The following is a 23160-nucleotide window of genomic DNA, read 5'->3' as shown; positions in this document are numbered from 1 at the left end:
TTGAATTATTTTCTTTTGGATGTTGAGTTGGTCTGATACTAGTGTATGAGAGGGATTGTCATTCTCCCAGGCTGGAAATGTCCAATATTAGAGTGCAGAGATTTAATGTGCGATGAGGATAATTTACAGGAGATTTGTAAGACTGGTGAGAAAGAGATGGGTGCCTGGAACATGATGCCAGGGGAGGTGGTGGAAGCAGATACAATGACAATATTTAAGAATGGGCAGGCAGATGTGATTAAATGGGCATTGTGGTCTGCAGAAGCCAAGGGCCAAAAGACCTGTTCTTTTGAGTACTGTTCTCGCACAAGCTCTCATCTTTTGGGCCAGACACTCACAAGCAAATAAGTTAACAATTACTAGTATAGTTTTCATTTTATTTTGAAGTGACACAATGACCATTTGGAAAATTATAAACTGAATTACAATTGCAATCCCTCTGCCAGAGTATTTCTGCCTGAATCACTTGGGTCATATTTTCAGAATAAAAGGACTGAAATAGTTGCTGTTGTGCTCTCCCATAAAGGTCAAAGAGAGAGTATCATTTGTTGGACATCTCCTATACTTTACTCACCTTAAACCAATGTCCTCTGGTATTGGCCATTGCTGGGAAAAAGGTACTGGGTGTCTACCTTATCTATGCTTCTCATAATCTTGTACACCTCTATTAATTATCCTTGCATTCTCTGTCGCTCCAAAAAGAAAAGCCTTATCTTGCTCAACCTTTCCTCATACAAAATTATGATGGGTATAAATAGAGTAAACACAGGCAGGCTTTTTTCACTGACGTTAGATGAGAAAAATAAGTGGAGGACATTGGTTAATGATGAAAGGAGAAATGTTCAAGGGGAATATTAGGGGGACCCTCTTCTCACAGATAGTGGTGGGACTGTGGACCGAGCTGCCAGTAGCATTGGTAAAAGCAGGCTCAATTTTGTCATGTAAGAAAAATTGTGGACCGGAGGGAATGGAGGGATACAGTGCAGATAATTGAGACAAGGCTGAAAAATAGTTAGGCACTGACTAGAAAGGGCTGAGGGGCCTGTTTCTGTGCTGTAGTGTTCTTTAAGACATGATATCCAACCCAGGCATCATCTTGGTAAATTTCATCTGCACCTTCTATAAAGCTTCCATGTTCTTCCTAAAATGACCAGATACTGACACAATACTCTGAGCATGGTCTAACCAGTTTTATAGAGTTTCGATATTACCTTGTGGTTCTTGAATGCAATGCCCCAATGAATGAAGGCTACCACACCATACACCTTTTTTTTGGAATATTTTATTTTTGATTTTCATGGACTCAAAAAAATTCAAACAACCAACACAATCCCTTTCAACACTCATATAACATAGAGAGTTTATATTTATCCTCCCCACTCCCCCTACCCAAATACATGTGGTCATATAAATTAGACAGATACATACACTAGTAGGGTACAGAAACCCAATTTTTAAAAAACCAACAGAAACCTAGGAAAAACAACCAGGTTGACAAAATAACAAAGTTAAGAAAGAAAAGAACTAAAAAAAAACAAAAAACCATGTTGCCTGTGCCATGCCCAACTTACTTAATTCCATTCATTTCCCTGCTGGGACAGATTATTGCTAGGACAGATTATTACAGTGCCCATAATTTCAAAGGGGGGGGGGGGGGACTAGTCAAATCTGCATTCCCAATGTATATCAAATAGGGTTGCCACACTCTAATGAATGTGCCATATTTCCTCATTGGATTATATGTGATTTTCTCCAAGGGAATACAACTCTGTATTTCCTTATTCCATCATGTCATAGTTAATTGGGAGTCAGACTTCCATATAACTGCCATACACTTCCTGGCTACCAAGAGAGTGACCTTCACGAACTGAATTTGATATTTGGTCAGTCCAAAATATCTCCCAGAAGGTACAATTCTGGATCCCGTGGAAAAACCACTTTTGTAATTTTTTTTTCAGAATGCCCCCCCCCAGGTCCTCCCAGAATGATCTCACTCTTGTGCATAGCCAGGTGGTGTGGACAATGGTTCCAATTTCCATACCATACCTAAAGCACATTTCTGAAATTTCTAGCTTTGATTTATGTAATTTTTGTGATGTGATGTACAGCTGGTGCAAGAAGTTATATCAACCTGTAGTTGACATTGATGACTTCAATCATGCTTTCCAGACACAGGTCTTGCTGCTGCTCTTCATTGATTGTTGTGTGTCCAAGTCCGACTCCCATCTTTCTTGACCTGTGTAAGCCCAGCTTCGGGCCCTCGCTTATGTAATACATCTTAGAGATAAATTTACACACCTTCCCATGTCGAATTAAAATCTTCATGTTACTAAATCTAGGGCAGGTCATAAATGGTCTCAATTTTTCCCTTAAGAAAGATCTTACTTGCAGATAGCAGAAGAATATTCTATTAGAAATAATATTTGTTCCTCAACTGCTCAAATAACATGAGCTGCCTTTGCTTGTAACAAACCTTGATACACTTGATCCCTTTTTGGCACTAGGTGTCCAGGATTTTATTACTCAAGGGTATTAAGCTGTTCAGGGCCAAAGATGTTTTGGGAGATCCACCTTCAATCCAATACATTGATTTATTCTGCCATATCTGATATATGCTTTAGTATGGGGTCATTTGTTTTCTTTGACATTAATTTAGTGTCCCATTTATATATAAACTCTCCTACTATCTTTTCACCTACCACATGTAGTCCAATTTGTGGCCAGGATTGGGGGAAGGGCCCTCCTTCAAAGAGTGAGGCGATAAATCTTGTCTGGGCTGCCCAGTAATTTTTTTTGATATCAGGTCATTTAAACCCCCCCCCCCCCCCCCCCCGCAAAAAAAATTATAGTCCCACGTCAACTTTCCTTGGAGATTCTAGCCACTTCACCGTTTTATAGGAACCTTCTGACACATTCACTGAGCATCTTAAAAAGCCCTTGGGCAACAAAATAGGTAACAATTGAAAAAGATACTGGAGCCCTGGCATCACATTCATTCTGACACAATTAACTCTGCCGACCAGTGTCTCTGTTGATATTATCTATAATCCCCGTTCGTCAAAAGCATAATCTCACTATTGTCCAGATTTACCTTCTACCCCGAGACCTTTCCATAATCTTCCAATGTGGTCCTCAGCCTGGCCAATGACCCTTTGGGGTCTGTCAAATGCACTAACACATCATCAGCGAGACATTTGATTTTTGTTTCCACCTGGCCCGCTCTGAACCCATGGATCCTGCCGAATGGTTTCCACCAGCGGCTCAATTGTCAGTATGTACAGCACTGGCAACAATGGACAGCACTGCCTACTGGACTTGCTCAATGGAAACACTGGAGATACCTGCCTGCCCATTTGTAATAATTTTTGCTTGGGGTTTACAATAAAGTGTCCTCACCCAATTAATAAATGTTTGACCCAGTCCAAATTTTTCCAGTACCTTTCCACTCCAATCTGTTGAAGGCCTTCTCCACATCCAGAGCTACGGCCGCTCCAGGATCCACCCTGAGTGAGCAATCTAGCTATGTTGTTTGCTGATTGTCTCCTTTCTATAAATCCAGCTTGGTCTGGACTCATTAATTTCGACTAATATTCTGCCAGCTTATTGGCCAATGCTTTCACCATACACCTTCTTAACCACCCTATCAACCTGTAGAGTAACCTTGAGGGATCTATGGATTTGGCCCCAAAGATCCCTTTGGTCCTTCACACTGCTCAGATTCCTGTGATTAACCATGTACTCTGGCTTCAAGTTCGATCTTCCAAAGTGTATCACTTTACACTTTTCTGGATTGAACTCCATCTCCCACTTCTCTGCCCAATTCTGCTTCCTGTACATCCCTTGTACATTCACCTCAACACTTCTAAACTTTCCTATCTATTTTTGTGTCATTTGCAAACTAAATGGCTGTACCAACACTCTCTTCAATTAAGCCACTTGTGTAACAGTAAAATCTTGATGCTACAGCACTGATCTCCAGGGCAGACTACTTGCTCCATCCTATCAACCATAAAAGCCATTTGCCTTGCTTTCTGCTTCCTGTTAACCAATCTGCTCTCCATGCCATTATGTTAGCTCCTACAATGGGTACTGAGGGCATGCAGGGAATAAGACTTGGGAAGACGGAGCAAGGAGAAAATTGGTGTCTGCAAAATTTAAAGTTCTGTGTGAGTATTTGAGGGTGATTCCCTCAGTGGATCCCAATAATAATTATATTCACTGGTTCAAAAATTATGGCTGAGTAGCAGGCCTTGCACCCAGATTCTGCCAGGGCACAGTTTACCAGGGATTTAAATGCATGGCAGAAAGTCCATCACCTTGGGATCCAGTCAAACTCTCCCAAACCTGTGAGTAGCCTGAATGCACCTGAAGCTATTTTTGACTTTCATTTGTTTACTCAGGGCTGGCTTTGCTTACCTTCACCTCCATTTGGTGTATGCATTCCTAACATTGAATAGCTGTGTCTTTGCCATCTGGATCCTGTGGACTGGCATGTCTGAGTCAATCTTTTGGAAAATCTTTCAGCTCTATTATTGATCATGAGTTGAGCAAGGGAAGCCAAGCACATACAGGTGATCCCTGCATTACAGAAGCAGGTTATGTGTTTAGTAAATGGTCGGTATTGCAAAGCCTTGTCAGTTAATACATATTCTCTGAGAACAAAGTTTGTTCAATATCTCAAAACTTTGGGTTGGTTTATGAATTTGCCCTTAAATTTATGAATTTCCATCACCCTAATGGCCATTTGTGCTTCATGTCAAGGAGTCAATCTGATACTGAGTATTTTGCGAGGGATTCACAAGTGCTTCATTGCCTTTCTGCCATCTGCAAAGCATATCGGGATAGTAATACAGCTTCTCTACCAGTGGATGAGTGCAGCACATACAAAGCAAGAAAAAAAGTTTGATTCCATTTACTATTTGGCACTGCTATGGTTTTGACAGCTCCAAAATAAAGTTTAAAACTTTTAAAGCACAGCAGGAATGTCAGGAACAAGAGACCAATCTCTGCCATTCAATTCTGCTCTGAATTCTGATGACACACTTCCTTCGTATCTTGCACACCAACCTTTTATGTGACACCTCATCAAATGCTTTCTGAAAACTGATAACATGCAGGTGTGGAAGATCTTTCCATTTCCTGAAAGCAGTAGTAAGTCATTTTCTCCCATCCCATGGGTTCAAGAAGGGAACTCTTTTGTCAATACTTGTACCATAACTGTGCGGTGTTCCAAAGGATTGGACTTGATCATTGTCTCTTGGTGCTTGTATTTTATCAATTTTTATTCACTGGACCTGATTAACTTCAGGCTTTGCAGAGGGCCTCCCTATGGGGCCATTTGACCAAGCCAATGGATAGCTATTCAATAATGTACTCCCAAAAGACCAATTACAGAACGCTTCAGCAAACATTTTAAAACAATAGACAAGTTGCATAAAGAAGGCACTGCCTGGAGTAGCAGGGTACCAGTTTTAATTTTTGATTTGCATCCAACTGGTTTATAATGCTATAGTTCTTAAGGCCCTATGCTATAGAGAGATTATTTAATAGCTAACTAGTAATTCAAATTGAGAAATTTATGCAAGAACCAGAGTATATGGTCCTGCAAAGCTGTTAATGTTACTGGAATAGAACTTCAATGTTAATGAGAGGGAACCTCCTGGATCCTAATAAAATTGGGCTAGGTCAGAATTAGTGTAGTTTTGTGTTAGTGCAGTAGTATAAACAGTGAAAAGGAAAATTGCACATGAACTTCTGTGAGGCTTAAAAAACTTTCTCTCTCAACAGGGAACAGTTTGAATGTCAAGACGCTTTAACAGAAGAAATGGCCCTACAAGATTTGACAGGTGAACATTGAGCATGTTTTACACTGTCTTGAGAGTTTGATGCTTACAAGAAATATGCTAAACTTATGGTTACTGAGGTTTTATCTGGCATCTTGCAAGGTTCTATTACCTCATTGAGTTTGGTTCACTTATTTTACCTCATCACATCTATTTTCCCACACTTCTGTTCCCATTCTCCTCCTGGACAAAGCTGGAACAAAGTCCTTTGGACCTTACCGTATTTTATATGCTATGCAGTTAATATTAAATCATAATTTTAGTGCCAGAAAACAAATGGGTATGGTCTCATGTATAGCACCATATATGTTTGCCGAGTATCCAAGGTTGAGAACTAATCCAGATAATATAACTTTTAGAAGAGATCAACAAATTGTAAAAGGGTTGACCCTAAACAGAGGGTGATATTTAAATAGGTATTTATACACATTTATGTACACATGGCAAGAAATTAGAAGTGCATATAATCTAACAATCATGTTTGGCTTCAATCTGTACATAGGCTAAGCAAACCAAATTAGCTCTGATAGGAAAGAAGATGAAGTCATGGAATGAGTAAGAGGTGTTTTTCTCTATCACTATGTTGAGGAACCAGTAAAGGAGCAGGTGGTTTACCGTATTTGATGGCATACAAGACCCCTCCTGCCCTCCTCCCCCCCCCCCCCCCCCCTTTCAGCAGGGAATATTAAGAATTTTTAAAATTGTACTTATGGGTAAGCAGAATATTTTTAATTCAGTTCTCACTTACTTTGCTCCTCTTTGGCAGGCCGTCTAGCCCCAGGGTCCCCACCAGCAACCCGTGGGTGTTGGCAATGTTGGTGAATGGGTTGAAGTTTCCCATAATTCCTGCACCATTCCAAAATCTTCCTTCTTATCTGCTCTTTGATGTTCCACGGAATATTTAGGGGCCTGTGGACTATTCCCAGTACAGTGCTCACTTCCTGTTTCTAATTTCCATCCACACCAACTCAGTGGGCACTCCCTCTGCAGCGTCATCCCTTTCTATAGCCGTGATACTATCCTTAACCAGTAATGCTACTCTCTACTGCCCCACCTCTCTTACCTCCCATCCTATTTCTTTTAAAAAGCCTAAGTCCTGGTACCTGCATCAGCCAATCCTGCCCTTCCTCCAGCCAAGTCTCTGTAACGGCCACAACATCATAGTTTCATGCACTTTGTTGCAGCTAGACACCATGATGCTTGAACTAAGTAATTTTCTACCTGGACTGGTCCAATTATGTGAATGCTCGTTCAAGTCAGGTATCCATCCACGTCTGAGTTGATGCCATTGAGGTTTGGGAACACAGGCTGGAATTAGGGCAATGCATCAAATCATCTGCTTCTGTGACTTGGGGGTGGCATGACTTTTTAATTTTTAATTTTAGTTTATTTCATGCCCCCTGGGTTTTTTATGCAGTTTTGAAATTCTCTTTCTGTTTGGTCAAATTGTGTCATTGCCTGAGAGTTGTTTGTGGTCGCATGATGACTTCAAAAGCAAAAAAAAATTCAGTAATGTGTCCAAAAATTTCACAGGATTAGTCTCAAATGTGACTGCTGCATGAGAAAGGTTCTTGAAGTTGTTCATCAAAGCATGAGCTTTGTTGCTTTATTCCACTTCATTCAAAATGTTTTGAGCTCTCATTGGGCAATTAACTATGTTTCCTTTTCAATGGGTTGCATGAACAAAAGTGTTGGAGTTTTTTTTTAAAAAAAAAGGCTGCTTTTGGTATAATCCCTGTTTTGTTATTTGGCATGAGGTCCAAGTTGTTTCATATATGGAGAAGGAGGGGTATATGAGGGGAAGTAAAAGAAAATGGAATAGTCAAGTTTTGCTCATCACAGGTTTTGTCATTTTTTGAATTTTGCTTCATTTAAGATTTTTAAAACTTGAGGGTTAGCTGACAAGACTTTATTTCTGTGTCTGATCTGATGATGAACTTGCTGCTGAGGCTTGGAAAAAAAAGTTCTGTGTTCTCCCTCAATATGCCCTTAGTTTTTGTCCTTCTCTTTCCCATTCCTTCTTCTATTCCAACACCACTTCTGCCCCATGCTCATTGATAGGCTCCATTTTTGCCCAGGGACATTTTTTACCCAGCCACCTTAAGTATTCCTTTCTCCGTGAAGGTTGGAGGTGTTGTGGATTATGTAAAAGGTTGACGTAGGTTACAACAGGATATAGACAGGATGCAGAGTTGGGCGGAAAAGTGGCAGATGGAGTTCAATCTGGATAAATGTAAAGTGATGCATTTTGGAAGGTCAAACCTGAAGGCTGAGTACATGATGAATGGCAGGAATCTTAACAGTGTGGAAGAACGGAGGAACCGTGGGGCCCAAATCCATACATCTCAAGGTTGCCACACAGGTTGATCGGGTAGTCAAGAAGGCTTATGGTATGCTTGCCTTCATTAGTTGAGGGATTGAGTTCAAGAATTGAGAGATGTGGCAGCTCTATGAACTCTGGTTAGATCACACTTGGAATATTGAGTTCAGAACTGATCAGGTCATTGCAAAATGTGGAAGCAATCGAAAGGGTGCGCAGGAGATTTACCAGAATGTTACCTGGATTGGAGAACATATCTAATGAGCCAAGGTTAGCAGAGCTAGGGCTTTTCTCTTTGGAGTGAAAAAGGATGATAGGTGACTTAATAGAGATCTGCAAAATTATGAGAGGCATAGATAGGGTGATGACCAGGACTTTTTTCCTGGGGTGAGAGTAACAAACAAGGCATCTGTATAAGCTGAGTGGAGGAAAGTTTAGGGGAGATGTCAGGGAAAAGTTTTTTTTAATACAGTAGTGGGTGGCTGCAATGTGTTGCCGGGGGTGGGGGAGGGGGAAGGAAGGATGCTACAATAAAAACTTTCAAAAAGGCTCTTAGATCGGCACGTTTATGAAAGAAAAATAGAGGTTTATGAGGTAGGAAAGATTTAGTTTTTTTGAAAAGATTTATGTAGGTCAGCAAAACATAGTGGGCTGAAGGGCCTGTTCTGTGCTGTTGTGTTCCACGTTTCTCCCTCCCTATTGTTTTGATCAAATTTTGGAATTGAATTCTTGCATCAAGGAATTTATAGGTATGGTCCAGGAAAAACACACTCTGTCAGATCTGAATGACTTAGTGGTTTTCTAAGAGTAATGGCAGCATCTTTTGTTAATTGATGCATTCCTGCATCTGAGGTTTTGAATCATTGAAAATGTCACCAGATTTTTAGTAAACATGAGGTAGCTGAGCTTTGAATAAATTGTAGATCAAATAATTCAGTGAGATCTGTCTTTCCCAAACAGGAAGGGTTGTGGGTTTATCCTTTTATTTTGAAAAGTTAGCATCTTAGGAGGGAAAAAGGAAGCTGTCATAACTGACGCTCAACTTTCATGGCGTTTCCTTTTGGGTCTGTATTTGTTGATGTCATTCTGGTTGGTTAAGTTAGCCGAGATGAAATTATGACATAGTTAAATTGTTAATTTTTTTTCTGCAAATTGATTATAGAGATGTAGAGCGAATAAAAGCTCTCATGACTGAAAGGAGAACATATGCTTTTATTAGCTTATAACTGAGGGTAGGTTCTTATAGTGATCTTCAGAAGGGCTCAGGGTTTAGGCAGGAAACTAGGGTTATATATGGATAGATGGGGGGCAGAGGCGGAGCCAACCATCAGTACAACACACCACCAGTGAATCTCAGTTCACTGCAAGAGATAATTAGATTTATGTATTTACATTGATTTATTTGAATTTAGACATAGAGCAGGGTAACAGGCCATTTCAGCCATGAGTCCGTGCTACCCAATTAACCGACACCGTGAACGGTGGGAGAAACTGGAGCCCTCGGAGAAAACCCGTGGAGATGCGGGGAGAACATATAAACTCCTTATAGAGTCTATAGACAGTGGAGGTTTTGAATCCCGGTTCCAGTCACTGGCCCTGTAAAGGTATTGCATTAACCACTGTGTCTTTCCTGAATTAATATAAAAATAACAAATATCCAACCAGTTGCTTTGCTTTTTCATGTGGAGGGGATTGAGGAGATTGCTCTCCTGTCTCTACAACTCCCTTGATTTGGTATATTTTGAAGACTGCATCTGCAGATCTCTTGGGAATGTATTCTGATCATTAAGCAAAGTACCATTGTAATGCAATTTTTACAGAAGTTGGTAGATGAATACATGATATTAATACAAAATCCAAAATTTAAGACTTGTGTGCTGAAGTTTGCATCAAAATTTGGGTATTGTTACTTTTCTATCAGTCACATCATCTCCCCAGCACCCTACCCTGGCACCTCATCTTTCTTTGTCATTCCTTTTCCATCCATTGTGTTGCCTTACTCACTTAGCTACCCTTTTGTTCACCACCCCTTCCCACACCACTCCATCCATCCTCTCTGCTCCTGCCCTCTACATGGATATTGCAGTTGTTGTAGTCATGTTCCACAGTTTGAAATCTGCAAAAGAAAGGACCTACCACGGGTAATGATCTCCAGTGCTGGTAATGGACCCAGCAGTCGGCAATAATTTGGTGTTAATAAGCTGGCAGTACATTGTTGTTTATTGGGAGGGGAGAGTGTGGTTGGAGAGATGAGGAAAGAAAATGATTATATTATTCTTTTGATAATAGAGTACATTTCATAAATTCATTTCCTTTCTTGGGAAAAATGATCCTTGAATGTTTGACCCCAGCATTTAAAATGCCTGCATGTCCTATGGTTTGTTTTTAAAGTGCTAGGTAGTTCTGAATTTAGTTGCAAAATGGAAACTTCAATGTGTATTCAGACAGGTGAGTGCAAGGATTGGGTTGGGTGGATGTGGATGTGTGGATGCCTCTGCAATTGTCCACATGCTTGTGGGACATGATGTTTGTATGCACGCTTGGCTGTGTGGGTGGGATGACAGTTATTGAGTTTCTTGTCCTGTACATTATACAATGTACACATTCACTGAAATTCTTCCTTGCACTCTTATGGGGGCTGTCTTTTTGCAGCATGTAAAGGGTTAACAGCACTCAGCTGCTGTCTGGAGCCAGTTCAGTCTGGTTCTCTGGAAAGTGCTTTGTGTGTTGACTGGAATTGTGGGAAGAGTCATGTGTGGAGGCCAAGTGATGTCATGGGATCAGATGTGACTCGGCCATTTATCAGATGTGTGCAGGTACCGGAAAAGTAGTGTTTCTTAACTGGTCGTCCAGAGATTATCTCGCCAAGTTAAGTGAAGTCCATGTTGGGCCATTTATGTTCAATTGAAGATGGTGAGAAATTTGCTTAAAAATTATTGAGATATTTTAAGTATCAGAAAATAATCTGAAACAACTAAAATTTACTTTTTTAAATTTCAGAGAAAATTTATAAAATTCAGTGTGATATTTTTATCCTGATTTTGTAATGAACTGGACAAAAAGCATTCCTCCCAGAACATGTTCATGTTCCCATCTTTCTCCTGTCTGCCTGCCTGCCCCTCCCCTCCCCCACTGATTTCCTTGAAATGCTGATCTTTGCCTCACCCAAGTGATGGTGCATGTGAAGAACTGAGACTATTTGTGCCAGCAAGACACCAACCAAATCTAATCTTTTTGTTGCCTGTTGCTGAAGATTTGGCTAGTGTCCAGGGGTACTAGCTTGGTCCTGAAGAGGGACTATACTCACCAGTCACCTCTCCTTCCTCCATATGGAATAACATGATAATATGATTTTCTATTAAAACAGTGGTGTAATGTAAAAGGGTTAAGGATCACGATTAATTGTTTCTGCACTTTTGAAGAGCCTAAGAGTTCTGTCAGCAATTAAGATTCCTTTATTGTTATGTAATAAAGACAGTACAATATTACTGGACACTGAATTTGCTATTGTCTGCCTTAAGTAAGACAGATAGGCCATGAGCATAAATTGCCTGAAGAGCAAGAGTGTCTCCTCAGTGGCCCTGAGTGACCATGGATCCACTTCCAGCACTTCCTGCAATCACACACAGTCCAGTCGAAACCAATAGCCCAAGCTCCAAATCCAAACCTCCAATGTGATCAGGAAACCAGCAGCCTCTCAGATCCCAGTTCCAATACCTGGTACCCCATCAGCCAGTCTTGAGCCAGTCAGTCTCCAGCTGTCTGCTGCCTGGGTGTGAATCCCTTGACCATGATTGCCAGCAGCCCACAGCCTGCGCGGGTTCCTCGCGTTGAGTCATTAATAGCCCGCTGCCTGTGTGTTCTTCAGCTGCAGAACCCTTCACTGGTCCATTGCCATGGTCACTGTCCCATCTCCTGTGCTTCTCCTTGTCAAATGGGGGGGGGGGGGTGTTTTCCCCGTTTTCTGGTGCACTGCGCTTTCCCAGTGTTCAGCCCCTCATGGCTGCTGCCGATAATAGGCATTTAAATAGACATTGAAAGTTTTTGTTGCAGTAATTAATAATTGTATTCATATTTACCCTGGGTTTAATGTTCCTCAGTGAGGCTCCTCTCAGGTTTAGGGCTGAGAAGGCGTTGTCTTTAATTAGCTTCCTTCACTGATGATACTTAAAACTCAGTTGCTTTGACAGTTAATGCAAAATCTCCAGGTGATGCTCTTGGTCCATTTGTCTTACCTCCACTCCTTTCCCAACACATATCTGCCCAGAAATTGCTATCAGGCCAGGAAGAGCAGGCTGTTACTTCATTTAACTTCATGCCAAGTTGTGTGCTTCATTATGAAGGCTGTTAGGTTTTTCTTAATTTTGAAGTTGCTGGTGGTCAGACTCTTCACAAATAAATTTCTAGCACACATTACTGGACTGAGAAATTCAAGAAGAGATTTTTCCTTTCTGCTCTGACAAAGGGACTCGAACTTGAAATGGTAACTGTTTCTCTTTCGATACACGCCTGAGCTGTTGAGTATTTTCCAGCATTTTGTGTTTTCGTCACAGATTGGGGTAACATGATTTGCAGCAATAAGTTGCTAAAGGTTCAGACAAAATAGTACATACAGTTTAATTCCATTCTTTATAAAGGACAACGATGGACCCTTTGTGCTGGTGTATGTGTTGCCCAGGAGTTTTCTTCCATTCTCTAAGCAAATAAAGGACATTCTTATTCATTTTTTCTCACATAGTACCTGGATTTCCTTAAAAGGCATTTTTTATTTGCCTCAACTGGTTCATGCAACACCAAAGGTCACGTTAGGGGTGGCCAAGTTTTTCTTGAATTTAAGCTTGTTGATATAAACCACATGAAGCCAATTTTAGAATCCCTCTCCAGTTGAAAAGTGTGCCATTTAGAAAACATCACCCAGAATTGGGGAAGATGCCGTGGATTTGAAGGTGGCTGATAAAGTCCGTGTGGAACCTGCAGACAATGCTACAATTAGGCTAGAAGGTGGTTAATGAGGTGGGTACTTCAGGAGGATGTGTATTTTTCCATCATTGATGCAAGAGCTTCAGTGAACTTTTGGCAAACAGATTTGAGAGTCTGTAGTTTACATAGTAAATCTTCATTGCTGTGACGACCAAAACACTAACAATAAGTTTTGCATTTCCAAGCCCAGATTGCTTCTAGAATTAGCATTTGGAGCTTTGTAACACTGGGGATAATGTTTTGATGAGTCCAGGAATGGAATTAGTGATAGAGAAATTCAGGTAATAAATTAAGAGTACATATTGACTGGAAGGTCATTTACTTTTTTCTGTAAATGAAAATATTGATATCAATAAATTAGAATGCCTTGTTTGCTTTTAAAAGACTCCAGCTGTAAGAAATGCAATGTTCTTTCAGCACCAGTCAATGAATGGCTGGAGTGACTGTACGGGTTAGGCAGCATTCATGGAGAGAAATAGACGTTCAGGTTTTGGGTTGGAACCCTCCCACTCGCCTTTTTATTTTTTAGAACTGTTATTTATAATGCTTAATTGAAGAAACCTTCAATCTGCTGCTATAACTGCTTTTGGTGTGGGAAACCACTCAAGAAGCAAAAGTGAAAGTTCATTGATGTTCTGCAGATGTCTTGAATCATCTATCCTATGCCAGAAATAGCTATAGAGCAGCAACTATAATTTTACACTTGGGCACTAAAATTCAGTCATTGAATCAAGGATGTTATTGTAATACCTCCACATTTGTGGATTGGATCTTCTGTTGTCTGTTCCTGTTGACCACTGTTGGACTCCAGTTAGGATTTACTTCCTATTGGTGTTTCAATACTGATTGGCTCTATTGCACATCTAGTCTCTAGTCTGTGCATGTTGGCTTCAGAAATGTCATGGAATACATGGAAGTTCTAGCAAAGAATGTGCTTGCACAAAATCTCTCATTGGATGTTTGCTTGTAACTTCTAATGACTTATCCATGCTGCTTCAATATTGAATTTACCAGGTGGATGAAGATTGTACACGTCCAGAAGGACATGTGCAACATCAAATGCAGCTGAAGGAACATTGGTGGCATCGCAATGGAAACTGATGTTTTTATTTTTAATTCAGAATTTTGCAGAAAAGGCCTTTTCGAGGGTAGATGAAAGCATGTGATGCTTGCCAACATAGATATTTCAAATGCTGCAATATATTTGGGGGCTCCAGTATTGTGTTGCATGTCCTTAATGATAGGGATCTCTCAGAGAAATTTCATGAATTAATATTTTTTTTAAAAGGTGCTTTACAAGATCTAAGAAGAGATTGGTCAGCAAGGTTAAAGCATATGGAATTAGCATTAAAATTACTATTGCTGCCCTATTAGTTGTCAGTGGGTTTGTAGATTGTCCACAGTAAGAAAAGGAATTCTTCCGGAGGTCTGTAGGTGAAAGAACTCCCAAGTATTTTTACTTCCAGGGTTTCCTGTTCCTTCACCCATTTGATATTGTGCAATTTAGTTTCAGTTTCTCTTCTATCTTCCTAATTAGATTAATCATTTCAGAACTCGGTATTCTTAAAATTTGCATTCCTCCTATTTTTTTGTTTTAGATCTAAGTTTAGAATCATATACAGACTTTAAAATATGCTATACATACACAAGTTCAGGTTATTAACACACATAGAAGAAAATTACAGATTTGACTGACCCCTGCAGAACATCTTTCATTGTAAACTGACCTCCAACCTGCGGAAAAAATGCAGCTCACTGTTAATTACGGTTTTTGTTCTTCAGGAAATTAAGTTTTCATGCTGGCAGTTACGATAGACAAGATTTCATGTCTAGCCAAAGATTGATGGTGCAACACTTTCCATATGATATCTTTGCTTTGTGGTCATCTTTCTCAGTTCTCAGCCTGTCGTTAAACAAAGAAGAGGGGTCAAGGATAACTTAGTTCTGTAGGTTCTGAGGTGGCCAAAGAATCCAATGTAGGAGCTTCAAACTTTGCAAATGGTTCTTAAGGGGGCAAGAATGTAGGTTGTTAGGAACATTGTACTCTTTCCATTGTTTGTTCATGGCATCCACGTGGTCCTGTTTGCAGAATTGAGGTGGTTTGAGCAGTCAAAGGTCAAGCCTTCCCATGAATGGTGAGGATGCTGCAATTTTTAAAACGGAGATTTTTAAAATGACTCTGAAGCATCTTCTTTCCCCTGTAAATTTCTTGTCATAGTGAAGCGTGAAAAGATGATGTTTAGTTTGTGAGCAATGCAACTTTGTAACCGAGCTGATTGAAAGTGATTGGAGTCGATGTTGGGTCGAGAGAGGATGCTGATATTAATTTGGCTTATCTTGCCAGTGGATTTGGTGGATCTTCAGAGACATTTGTGCTTTCAAAAGTCTATGTCTCTGAAACCTGTAGGAAGGCGAGGATCACTCCTGTTCTTTTATCTTGAATTTGGTTCAGATATAAAATTAGTCTTAAGGTATTTTTCCTGATCTGCCCAAGTGTATTGTGGAAAGTGGTCAATTTTGTCAGTGATATCTGATGTATTTTTATCAGTGAAATTAAACCTTCACTGCTCAAACAAAGGCCACTTTTGGTGGGCTCTTTTCTCCATATGTTTTATAAAAAAATGATTGCTTTAGTCTCTCTTTGCTCTGTGGTGGTTGTCTTGCCTAGCTTGTGTTGAAATAAAGCATTTAAATGTCTCAGTACACTTGTCCAAAAAAATGTGTCAGTACCCAGGTACAAATCCACTGCTATCTGTAAGGAGTTTGTATGTTCTCCCTGAGCCTCCGTGAATTTCCTGAAGGTGCTCCAGTTTCTTCCCACCCTCCAAAAATACATGGGAGTTGTAATTATTAGGGTATTTAGGTGGCATGGGCTCATGGACTGGAAGGGCCTATCTAAATTTTAAAAAAATTAATTAAAGCAATTAAAATTTTCAAAGCACATTAACCAATGCTTCCATTATGCTACTCGGGTTAAAAAAAATGTTTTGCTGCAGAACCTTTAAAACGGTAAATCTTCCTAAACAAAATCCATCATGGCACTGGAAATGGATTGGAAATATCCCAGTCCCACACCAATCTATTAGTGGCCAGCCTTTTTTTTGGGGAATATTTTAATTTTGGTTTTCAAAGACTTTTGTAAATTCAATAATCATTACATTACATACTTTTCCCACACAATATGATTTGCAGAGTGCATTTCTTCCCTCTTGCTTCCTCCCCTCCCCCATTCCTTACACAAATACAAAAATATAAGAATACAGAAATACAAAAACCTCATGAATACCAGTGAAATCAACAATCCCCCTCAAGCCGAGAAAACCCTGGATGTTAAATTAAAATGGGTGGGGGCAAAAACACATAGTCGGTGCCACATTCCCCAATTCACACTCTTAGTCATTTACTTGCCGAGGTTAATTGTTTCCTCTTATTCACTTATTCCAGGGGGGGCATTGGGGGGAAGGAGTGTAAGTTATATATGCGCACCTAAGTGCTTCAAATAAGATTGCCACACTTCAACGAATGCGTCATGTCTCTTCTTTAAATTGTAAGTGATTTTCTCTAGGGGAATGCAGCACTATATTTCTGTATTCCATCATGCGCTATTTAGCTGGGAGTTGGACTTCAGTGTATCTGCTATATATTTCCTGGCTACTGACAGGGTGACCTTCACAAACTGAATTTGGTGTTTGGACAGTCTAAACTGTACTTCCCCAATGTCCCTCAGATAGTACAACTTCAGATCTTGTGGAAAATCGACTTCTGTAATTTTTTCAGAATGTCCCCCAGGTCTTCCCAGAAGGATCTCACCCTTGTACACAGCCACCTCAGAACCCACAAAACTAAGTATCCTTGACCCCTCATCTTTGCTTAAGGGGAGGCTTCGAACTGAGAAAGAAGACCACAAGGCAAAGATATCATATGGAAAGTATTGCACCATCAGTCTTTTGGCTAGAACATGAAATCTTGTCTACTCCAGGTAACTCCAACATGAAAACTAAGTTTCCTGAAGAACAAAAACCGTAATTAACAGTGAACTGTTTTTTATGCACCGCCCCTAAAACACATTTCAGAAATTTCTGGTTTTGACTTTGTAATTTCTGTGGTGTGAGGTATAACTGATGCAAAAAATTATATTGCACCAGTATGTGTCTGGCATTGACAATTCCCGTCACGCTATTCTGACACAAATCTTCCCACCATTGTTCATCAATTGTTATGCCCAAGTCCGATTCCCATCTTTCCCTTGACTGATACAAGTCTAGCTTCGGACCCTCACTTTGGAATATGGAATACATCTTAGAGATTCCTTTTGAATTAGAATCTCCATGTCACTAGTCAGGCAGGGTCATTGTTGGTCCCAGTTTGTCCCTTAGGAAAGATCTTAATTGCAGAAAGCAGAAGAACATTCTGTTTGATAACTCGTATTTAGTCCTCAACTGCTCAAATGACATGAGCTGCCCTTGATAGTAACAATCCTCGATACACCTGATCCCTCTCTGGCACCAGGTATCCAGGATCTTATTGCCCAGAGTCATGGGTATGAAATTGTTCTGGGTCAAGGGCATTTTAGGAAATATCCCCACCTTCAATCCAATACATTGATTTATTCTTTGCCACATCTGACACACACACGTTTTATAATGGGGTTATCTTTTTTTAAAAATTAATTTAATGTCCTATTTGTATATAAATTCTCCTCTCTTTTCCCCTATCGCATGTAGCCCAATTTGAGCCCAAGAAGAGGAACCCCTCCTCCTCCCCGGTCAAAAAATGAGATGATAAACCTTGCTTGGAATACCTGGCTGTTTTAAGCCCCCCCCCCCTTCCCCCATTTATATTCCCATGTCAACTTTTCCATGGAGACTCTAGTCATCTTACTATTCCAAAATTTCTGATACATCTATTGAGCATCTTAAAGAAGCACTGGAGCAACAAAATGGGCAACGTTTGAAAAAGATATTGTAGTCTTGGCATCACCTTCATTTTTAGACAGTTAACTCTGCCTATTAACATTATGGCAGAGTTTTCCATCTTGCCAGGTCCTCTTCAATCCACTGGAGCAAAGGGAGATAATTTATCTTGTATACATTGCATAAGTCTTCATCCACTTTTATCCCCAGGTATTTAATACCTTCCTGTGGCCACTTAAATTGGCTTCTCTGTTGGTAGGGTCTATAATCCCCATTCATCAAAGGCATGATCTCAGTTTTGTTCAGATTAACTTTATACCCTGAGACCTTCCCATAATTCTCCAAGGTGTGCCTCAGTCTGACCAATGACTCTCCCTGCCGCCACCCCCCCCCCCCGCCCCCCAGGTTCTGTCAAATATTACAACACATTTTCAGCAAATATGTTGATTTTGTGTTCCATCTGGCCCACTTTGAACCCCTTTATATCTGAACCCCGCTGAATGGTTTCCGCCAGCAGCTCAGTAGCTAGTATGAACAGAGCTGGGAACAGTGGGTAGTGCTGCCTACTAGATCTACTCAGCAGGATCATTGGAGACATCTACCTGTTTGTGTGGATTTTAGCCTGGTGTTTATAATAGCATCCTTGCCTAGATAATAAATATTTGGCACAGCCCAAATTTCTCCAGTAGCTTGAATAGAAAATCCCACTCCAATCTATTAAAGGCCTTCTCCCCATCCAGGGATACGGCCACTCCCAACTGTGCCAGATGCATTATATTGAGCAATCTTGCTACGTTGTCTGCTGATTGCCTCTTTTGAACAAGTTAATTTCAACAAATGTTCCGCCAATGCTTTTGCAATAATTTTATAATCCCCATTTAATAAAGATGCAGGCCTGTAGGAGGAAGGCTTCAATGGGTCCCTGCCCTTTTTGTGGATCACCGTAATGATTGCTGTTGAAAAAGACTCTGGGAAGGTATGTGTCTCTGCCGCCTGATCTACCATTAAAAAGCTCTTTAAATTTTCTGTAAAATTCAGCAGGGAAACCATCCTCTCCCAGCAAGTTACCCGCCTGCAGAGTGCTCAGTGCAGGTTTGATCTCTAGAGAAGGGGACATCGAGCTCCTCTTGATCTTCCTGATCCAAATTTGGTAGTTCCAGTGAAAGCAAGAAATTTTAGCAGGGGATCCTTCTCCCCTGCCCCCACCCATAATTCTGATTTATACAACTCTTTATAGAACTTTCCAAATGTTTTGTTTATTTCTTGTGGTTTGTGCAAAATCTTGCCTTCCCCCATTTGAATTGATTTGATTGTCCTGAGACCTCTTCTCCCCTCATTTTGCCAGGCAAGACTTTTTGGGCCTTTTCCCCTGCATCATAATGGTGTTTCCTCAATCTTAAGATCAACTTTTCTGTTTTGTCTGTTTGCAACGTGTTATATTTGAGGTTTTTAATTCACTAAATCCCTCTATTTTTTTTCAGACCCTGATGTTTGGTAGTCTTTTTCCAGTTGAGCTATGTCCTGTTCTAAATTTTTAATTTTCTTCATGTACCCCCCTTTTATCCCTTTCGTGCATCCAATAATCTGGCCCCTTAAATAAGCCTTCGACGTGTCCCAAATTAGAAAATTATTGTCAGCCTGGGCCTGATTGCGGGCGCGGAGCCGGGAGCGGGAGATCGCAGCGGCCGCGACATGTCGAGGATCAACCACCAGCGCGACTACAAGGCCGGGGATTAAAAAAATAATAATAATAATAATTAAAAGAAAAAAAATAAGAAAATTATTGTCAGTAGAGGGGCAGTTCATCTCGTAGAACAGTTCTATCTAAGTTCTGACAAAGCTATAAAATTCCGGCCTTCCCAACAGCAGTGAATTTAGGCACTGTCTATTCACCATAGCCTGTCTTGCACTTTCTGCGGTTACAGCAGGAAGAGCTGACATGGGTAGAAGATGGAGTGGAGGGGAGAAGCAGGCAAAGGAGGGTTGGAGAGACTGATTTCTGTGAAATGTGGATAGGGATGGCAAGGGGGAAGACGTTCCTGCTTGTGAAATTACATTGAATTTGGCAGTTGGTGGCAAGATAATGTGACGAACATGGGGTGGAAAGTATCAGTCAGCATTTCCTTCATCCCACTGACTCTGTATTCCCTTCTCTTATTTGTCTTGTGTTTCTCAACTTTTCCTTATTAGCCCCTAAGCTGTTTACCTCATCCACCCATTGCAGCCGTGAGTTCCACACTATTACAACTTTCAGGTAGAAAATGTTTCTCCTGAATTCCCTTTTGGCTTCAATGACTTTGTAGACAAATAATCTCCAGAATTGGTCTTCCTGACAATCGAAGTATCGTATTTACATTGACCCATATAAAAACTGTTTGTCATTTTGCATTGCTCTGTCTAGACACCCCTTTATTTGTTTTATAGGGAAAAGTGATTCTGTTTGCTCATTCTTTCTGAAATAATTTGGAACAATCCACTTCTGGTGTCATTATCTTAACCACTTTTTCTCTGTAGTCTTTTTCATCTTTTTTTGCAATTGTGTCTTGATTTGATCTAATGTCTGATGTTTTGGAGGTCAGTGAGTATTGAGGGCTTGTCATGTTCATCATTACACTGTGCAGATGTACTGCCAGTTCCTGCTTTGCTGCAGGCAAGCAGATACATAAGATGCACCAACTAAAATGCTATGCATTATATTATCACAGTCTACCAAGACACACAAATAGATAATAAATATAAAAGGATAGATAAATATTTACCGTTACAGTTAGTGGCACTTTAATAGTGCAGACATCTTTTGGTGGACCCAGTTTACAGTTAGGGTGGTGTGAGAAGGTTCAAGGGTCTGTTCAGGTAAAGACTTTTCTTGAACCTGGAGCTAAAGATTCTGCCTCTTCTGCCTGAGTGTAGCAGCAAGGCAAAGTCACTTGCTGAGAGGCTCATCTTAGATTTCAAGTAAGCCTGTGATAAGTTAGGCAGCAAAAAGTGACCACTCCTCTGTTGTGCTGGTTGAGCTCATGCTTTACTTTGTTTTACTCTTTACATCAACAGATATTTCTGCTATGACAGATGAGGTGTACAGGACACGAAGCCAGAAGAGAGCATTGGAACGGGATGGTCCACATAATGATGTTGACATGAAGAAACCAAAAATGGAATGTTCCCGGGGAACTGATATGGACAGTGAATTAGAAGAACTGAAAGGAGAAATAAGAATTAAAACAGAGCCTGTTGACCGGGGTGGTGGAAGGACAGCAGGGTTATTAAAGGGGCCAGGTGAAGTAAAAGCAACAATCAAAGTTGAAGTTCCAACTGGAGATGAACCCGTTGACATGAGTACATCAAAGATGTAAGTATGCAACGTGAATAAGTGTATTTTTATAAATAAAAGGCTTCAATTTCTACCCACATATAATCTGGGGAATACCCATGCAGGTATTCCCCAGATTATATGTGCTCTCTTTCTGATAATTGTCTCTAAGACGATTTCTCCAGTCAGAAACATATATTTTCTATTGCCATATTCTATCACTCTACATTCACTTGTCATAATTATTTCATTTCAAAGAACAGCCACCCAAGCACTGCCCACTACTAAATTTATAGAATAAATACTTCATCCAGTCATTAATAAAATGTTTCTCAGTTTTCATTAATCTCAATACGAGTTTGGGAAAAAATGCATTTAAAATATATGGGCGGATTTGAGTGAAGTCTGGTTGTTGGTTACCTGTGGTGTCTCTGTATAGATGAAGTTTGATGCAAGAAATGCAGACCTCCATTTGTGCCCAAAAAGCTCATATGATGATAACCAGGTTGTGTTCTTACGTGTACCTCAGAGAAGATTTGCCTCATCTTCATGTTATTGAATTGAACTTTTTTTTTACATCCATCTGAAAGAGCAAATGGTACCTTATTTTAAGATGTCACCTCTGACCATGCAGTGTTCCTTCACCAGTGAGCCTAGAGAATCAGCAGGAATTGTTAGGTACATCTGTTGAGGTTTGACTTGAATTCAGCTTTCGTGGACTACAACTTGATAGAGGTTTATGCAATCATGAGAGGCCGTGATAGCTGGACAGTCAGTATAATTTCCCCAGGGCAAAAATCACACACTGGATGACACGTGTCTAAAGTGAGCGGGAGGAAATTTAAGGGAAATGTGGAGGGCTGCCAGAAGGAGCAATGGAAGCAAATAAGAAGATTCTGGATGGACTCAGGTTCAAGCAGCACTTTGGGGATGTCATATAATGCAGTAGAATCACTCTCCTGGGAATTAGTTTAAAAAGTGCTCAATAAGCAAAGTACATTTAATCAAAACTGTTAAAAAAAACTAAGTAAGAACTGCCTTACAATGATCTAAAAATGTCACCTAAAAGAGGGAAGACCGTCATTGGCCTGTCAGGAACACAGACGGAACATTGACAAAACAAAGAAATAAGGCCTACTGTCTCGATGGATCCAGGAGTTGGGGTGAGGACTAATTCCCAGACGAGTTGTACCCCTATAGGGGCTGTCGGATGCTCCACAGCGCCATCAAGCTGCTTCTTCGGGTGATGGGGTCAAAGAAGAAGCATGAGCGGGAAGATGCACATGTGCAGACCAAAAGAGCCCCAAGATATTGCTGGAGCCAGTAGCGTTTTTGTTGGCTCCAATAAATACGAACTGATACTACAAGAACAAGAAGAAATTTATTTATTTGACTCAAGAGGAAGAAAAGTTTCAAAAGATAAAGATAGGAGACTTAAAATGCTATAGGAAGAAAACTGCACAAATAGTGAGGAATTAAAAGAACTGAGAGATGACAGAGACATGAAAAATTCAGATCAATGGATGAAGAAGTACTTTGTTCTTGTACACAAATTCCAAAATGGACAATGTAGATGAAAGAGGTAAAATTGTAGAGGCTGGTATGGAAGAGGTCCAGGACAGAATGATGAAAATGACACTGATGCATGAGCTATTGAAAAGAAACAACTTTGGGGAAAAGTTGATTTACTTGAAAAGTTTAGTAGAAGATGTATTAAAATTGTTGGTCTTGAAGAAGATGATGATCTGAAGATTTTTTTTCAACAATGGATTCCAGAGGTCCTAGGACCAGATA

At 40.3% G+C, this 23160-nt stretch overlaps 1 protein-coding gene across 30 annotated transcripts in view; it reads left to right on the top strand.

Annotated features, from left to right (window-relative positions):
• LOC138758949 (transcriptional repressor p66-alpha-like) overlaps window positions 1-23160 on the top strand; it is a 125258-nt gene that overhangs the window by 50596 nt on the left and 51502 nt on the right. For 21 of the 30 annotated variants that reach the window (XM_069928596.1, XM_069928602.1, XM_069928597.1 and 18 more), the window contains 2 exons: window positions 5788-5846; window positions 21108-21405. In XM_069928596.1, coding sequence (XP_069784697.1) covers window positions 5788-5846; window positions 21108-21405 — 357 coding nt within the window. Of the gene's footprint in view, window positions 1-5787; window positions 5847-17035; window positions 17123-18943; window positions 19033-21107; window positions 21406-23160 lie in introns of those variants that run through there. The other 9 variants (XM_069928619.1, XM_069928615.1, XM_069928617.1 and 6 more) reach the window with 4 other exon arrangements.

The sequence above is a fragment of the Narcine bancroftii genome, chromosome 3 (assembly GCF_036971445.1).
Source record: "Narcine bancroftii isolate sNarBan1 chromosome 3, sNarBan1.hap1, whole genome shotgun sequence".
NCBI classification, from domain to species: domain Eukaryota; kingdom Metazoa; phylum Chordata; class Chondrichthyes; order Torpediniformes; family Narcinidae; genus Narcine; species Narcine bancroftii.
This window is presented reverse-complemented; position numbering and strand designations above follow the sequence as displayed.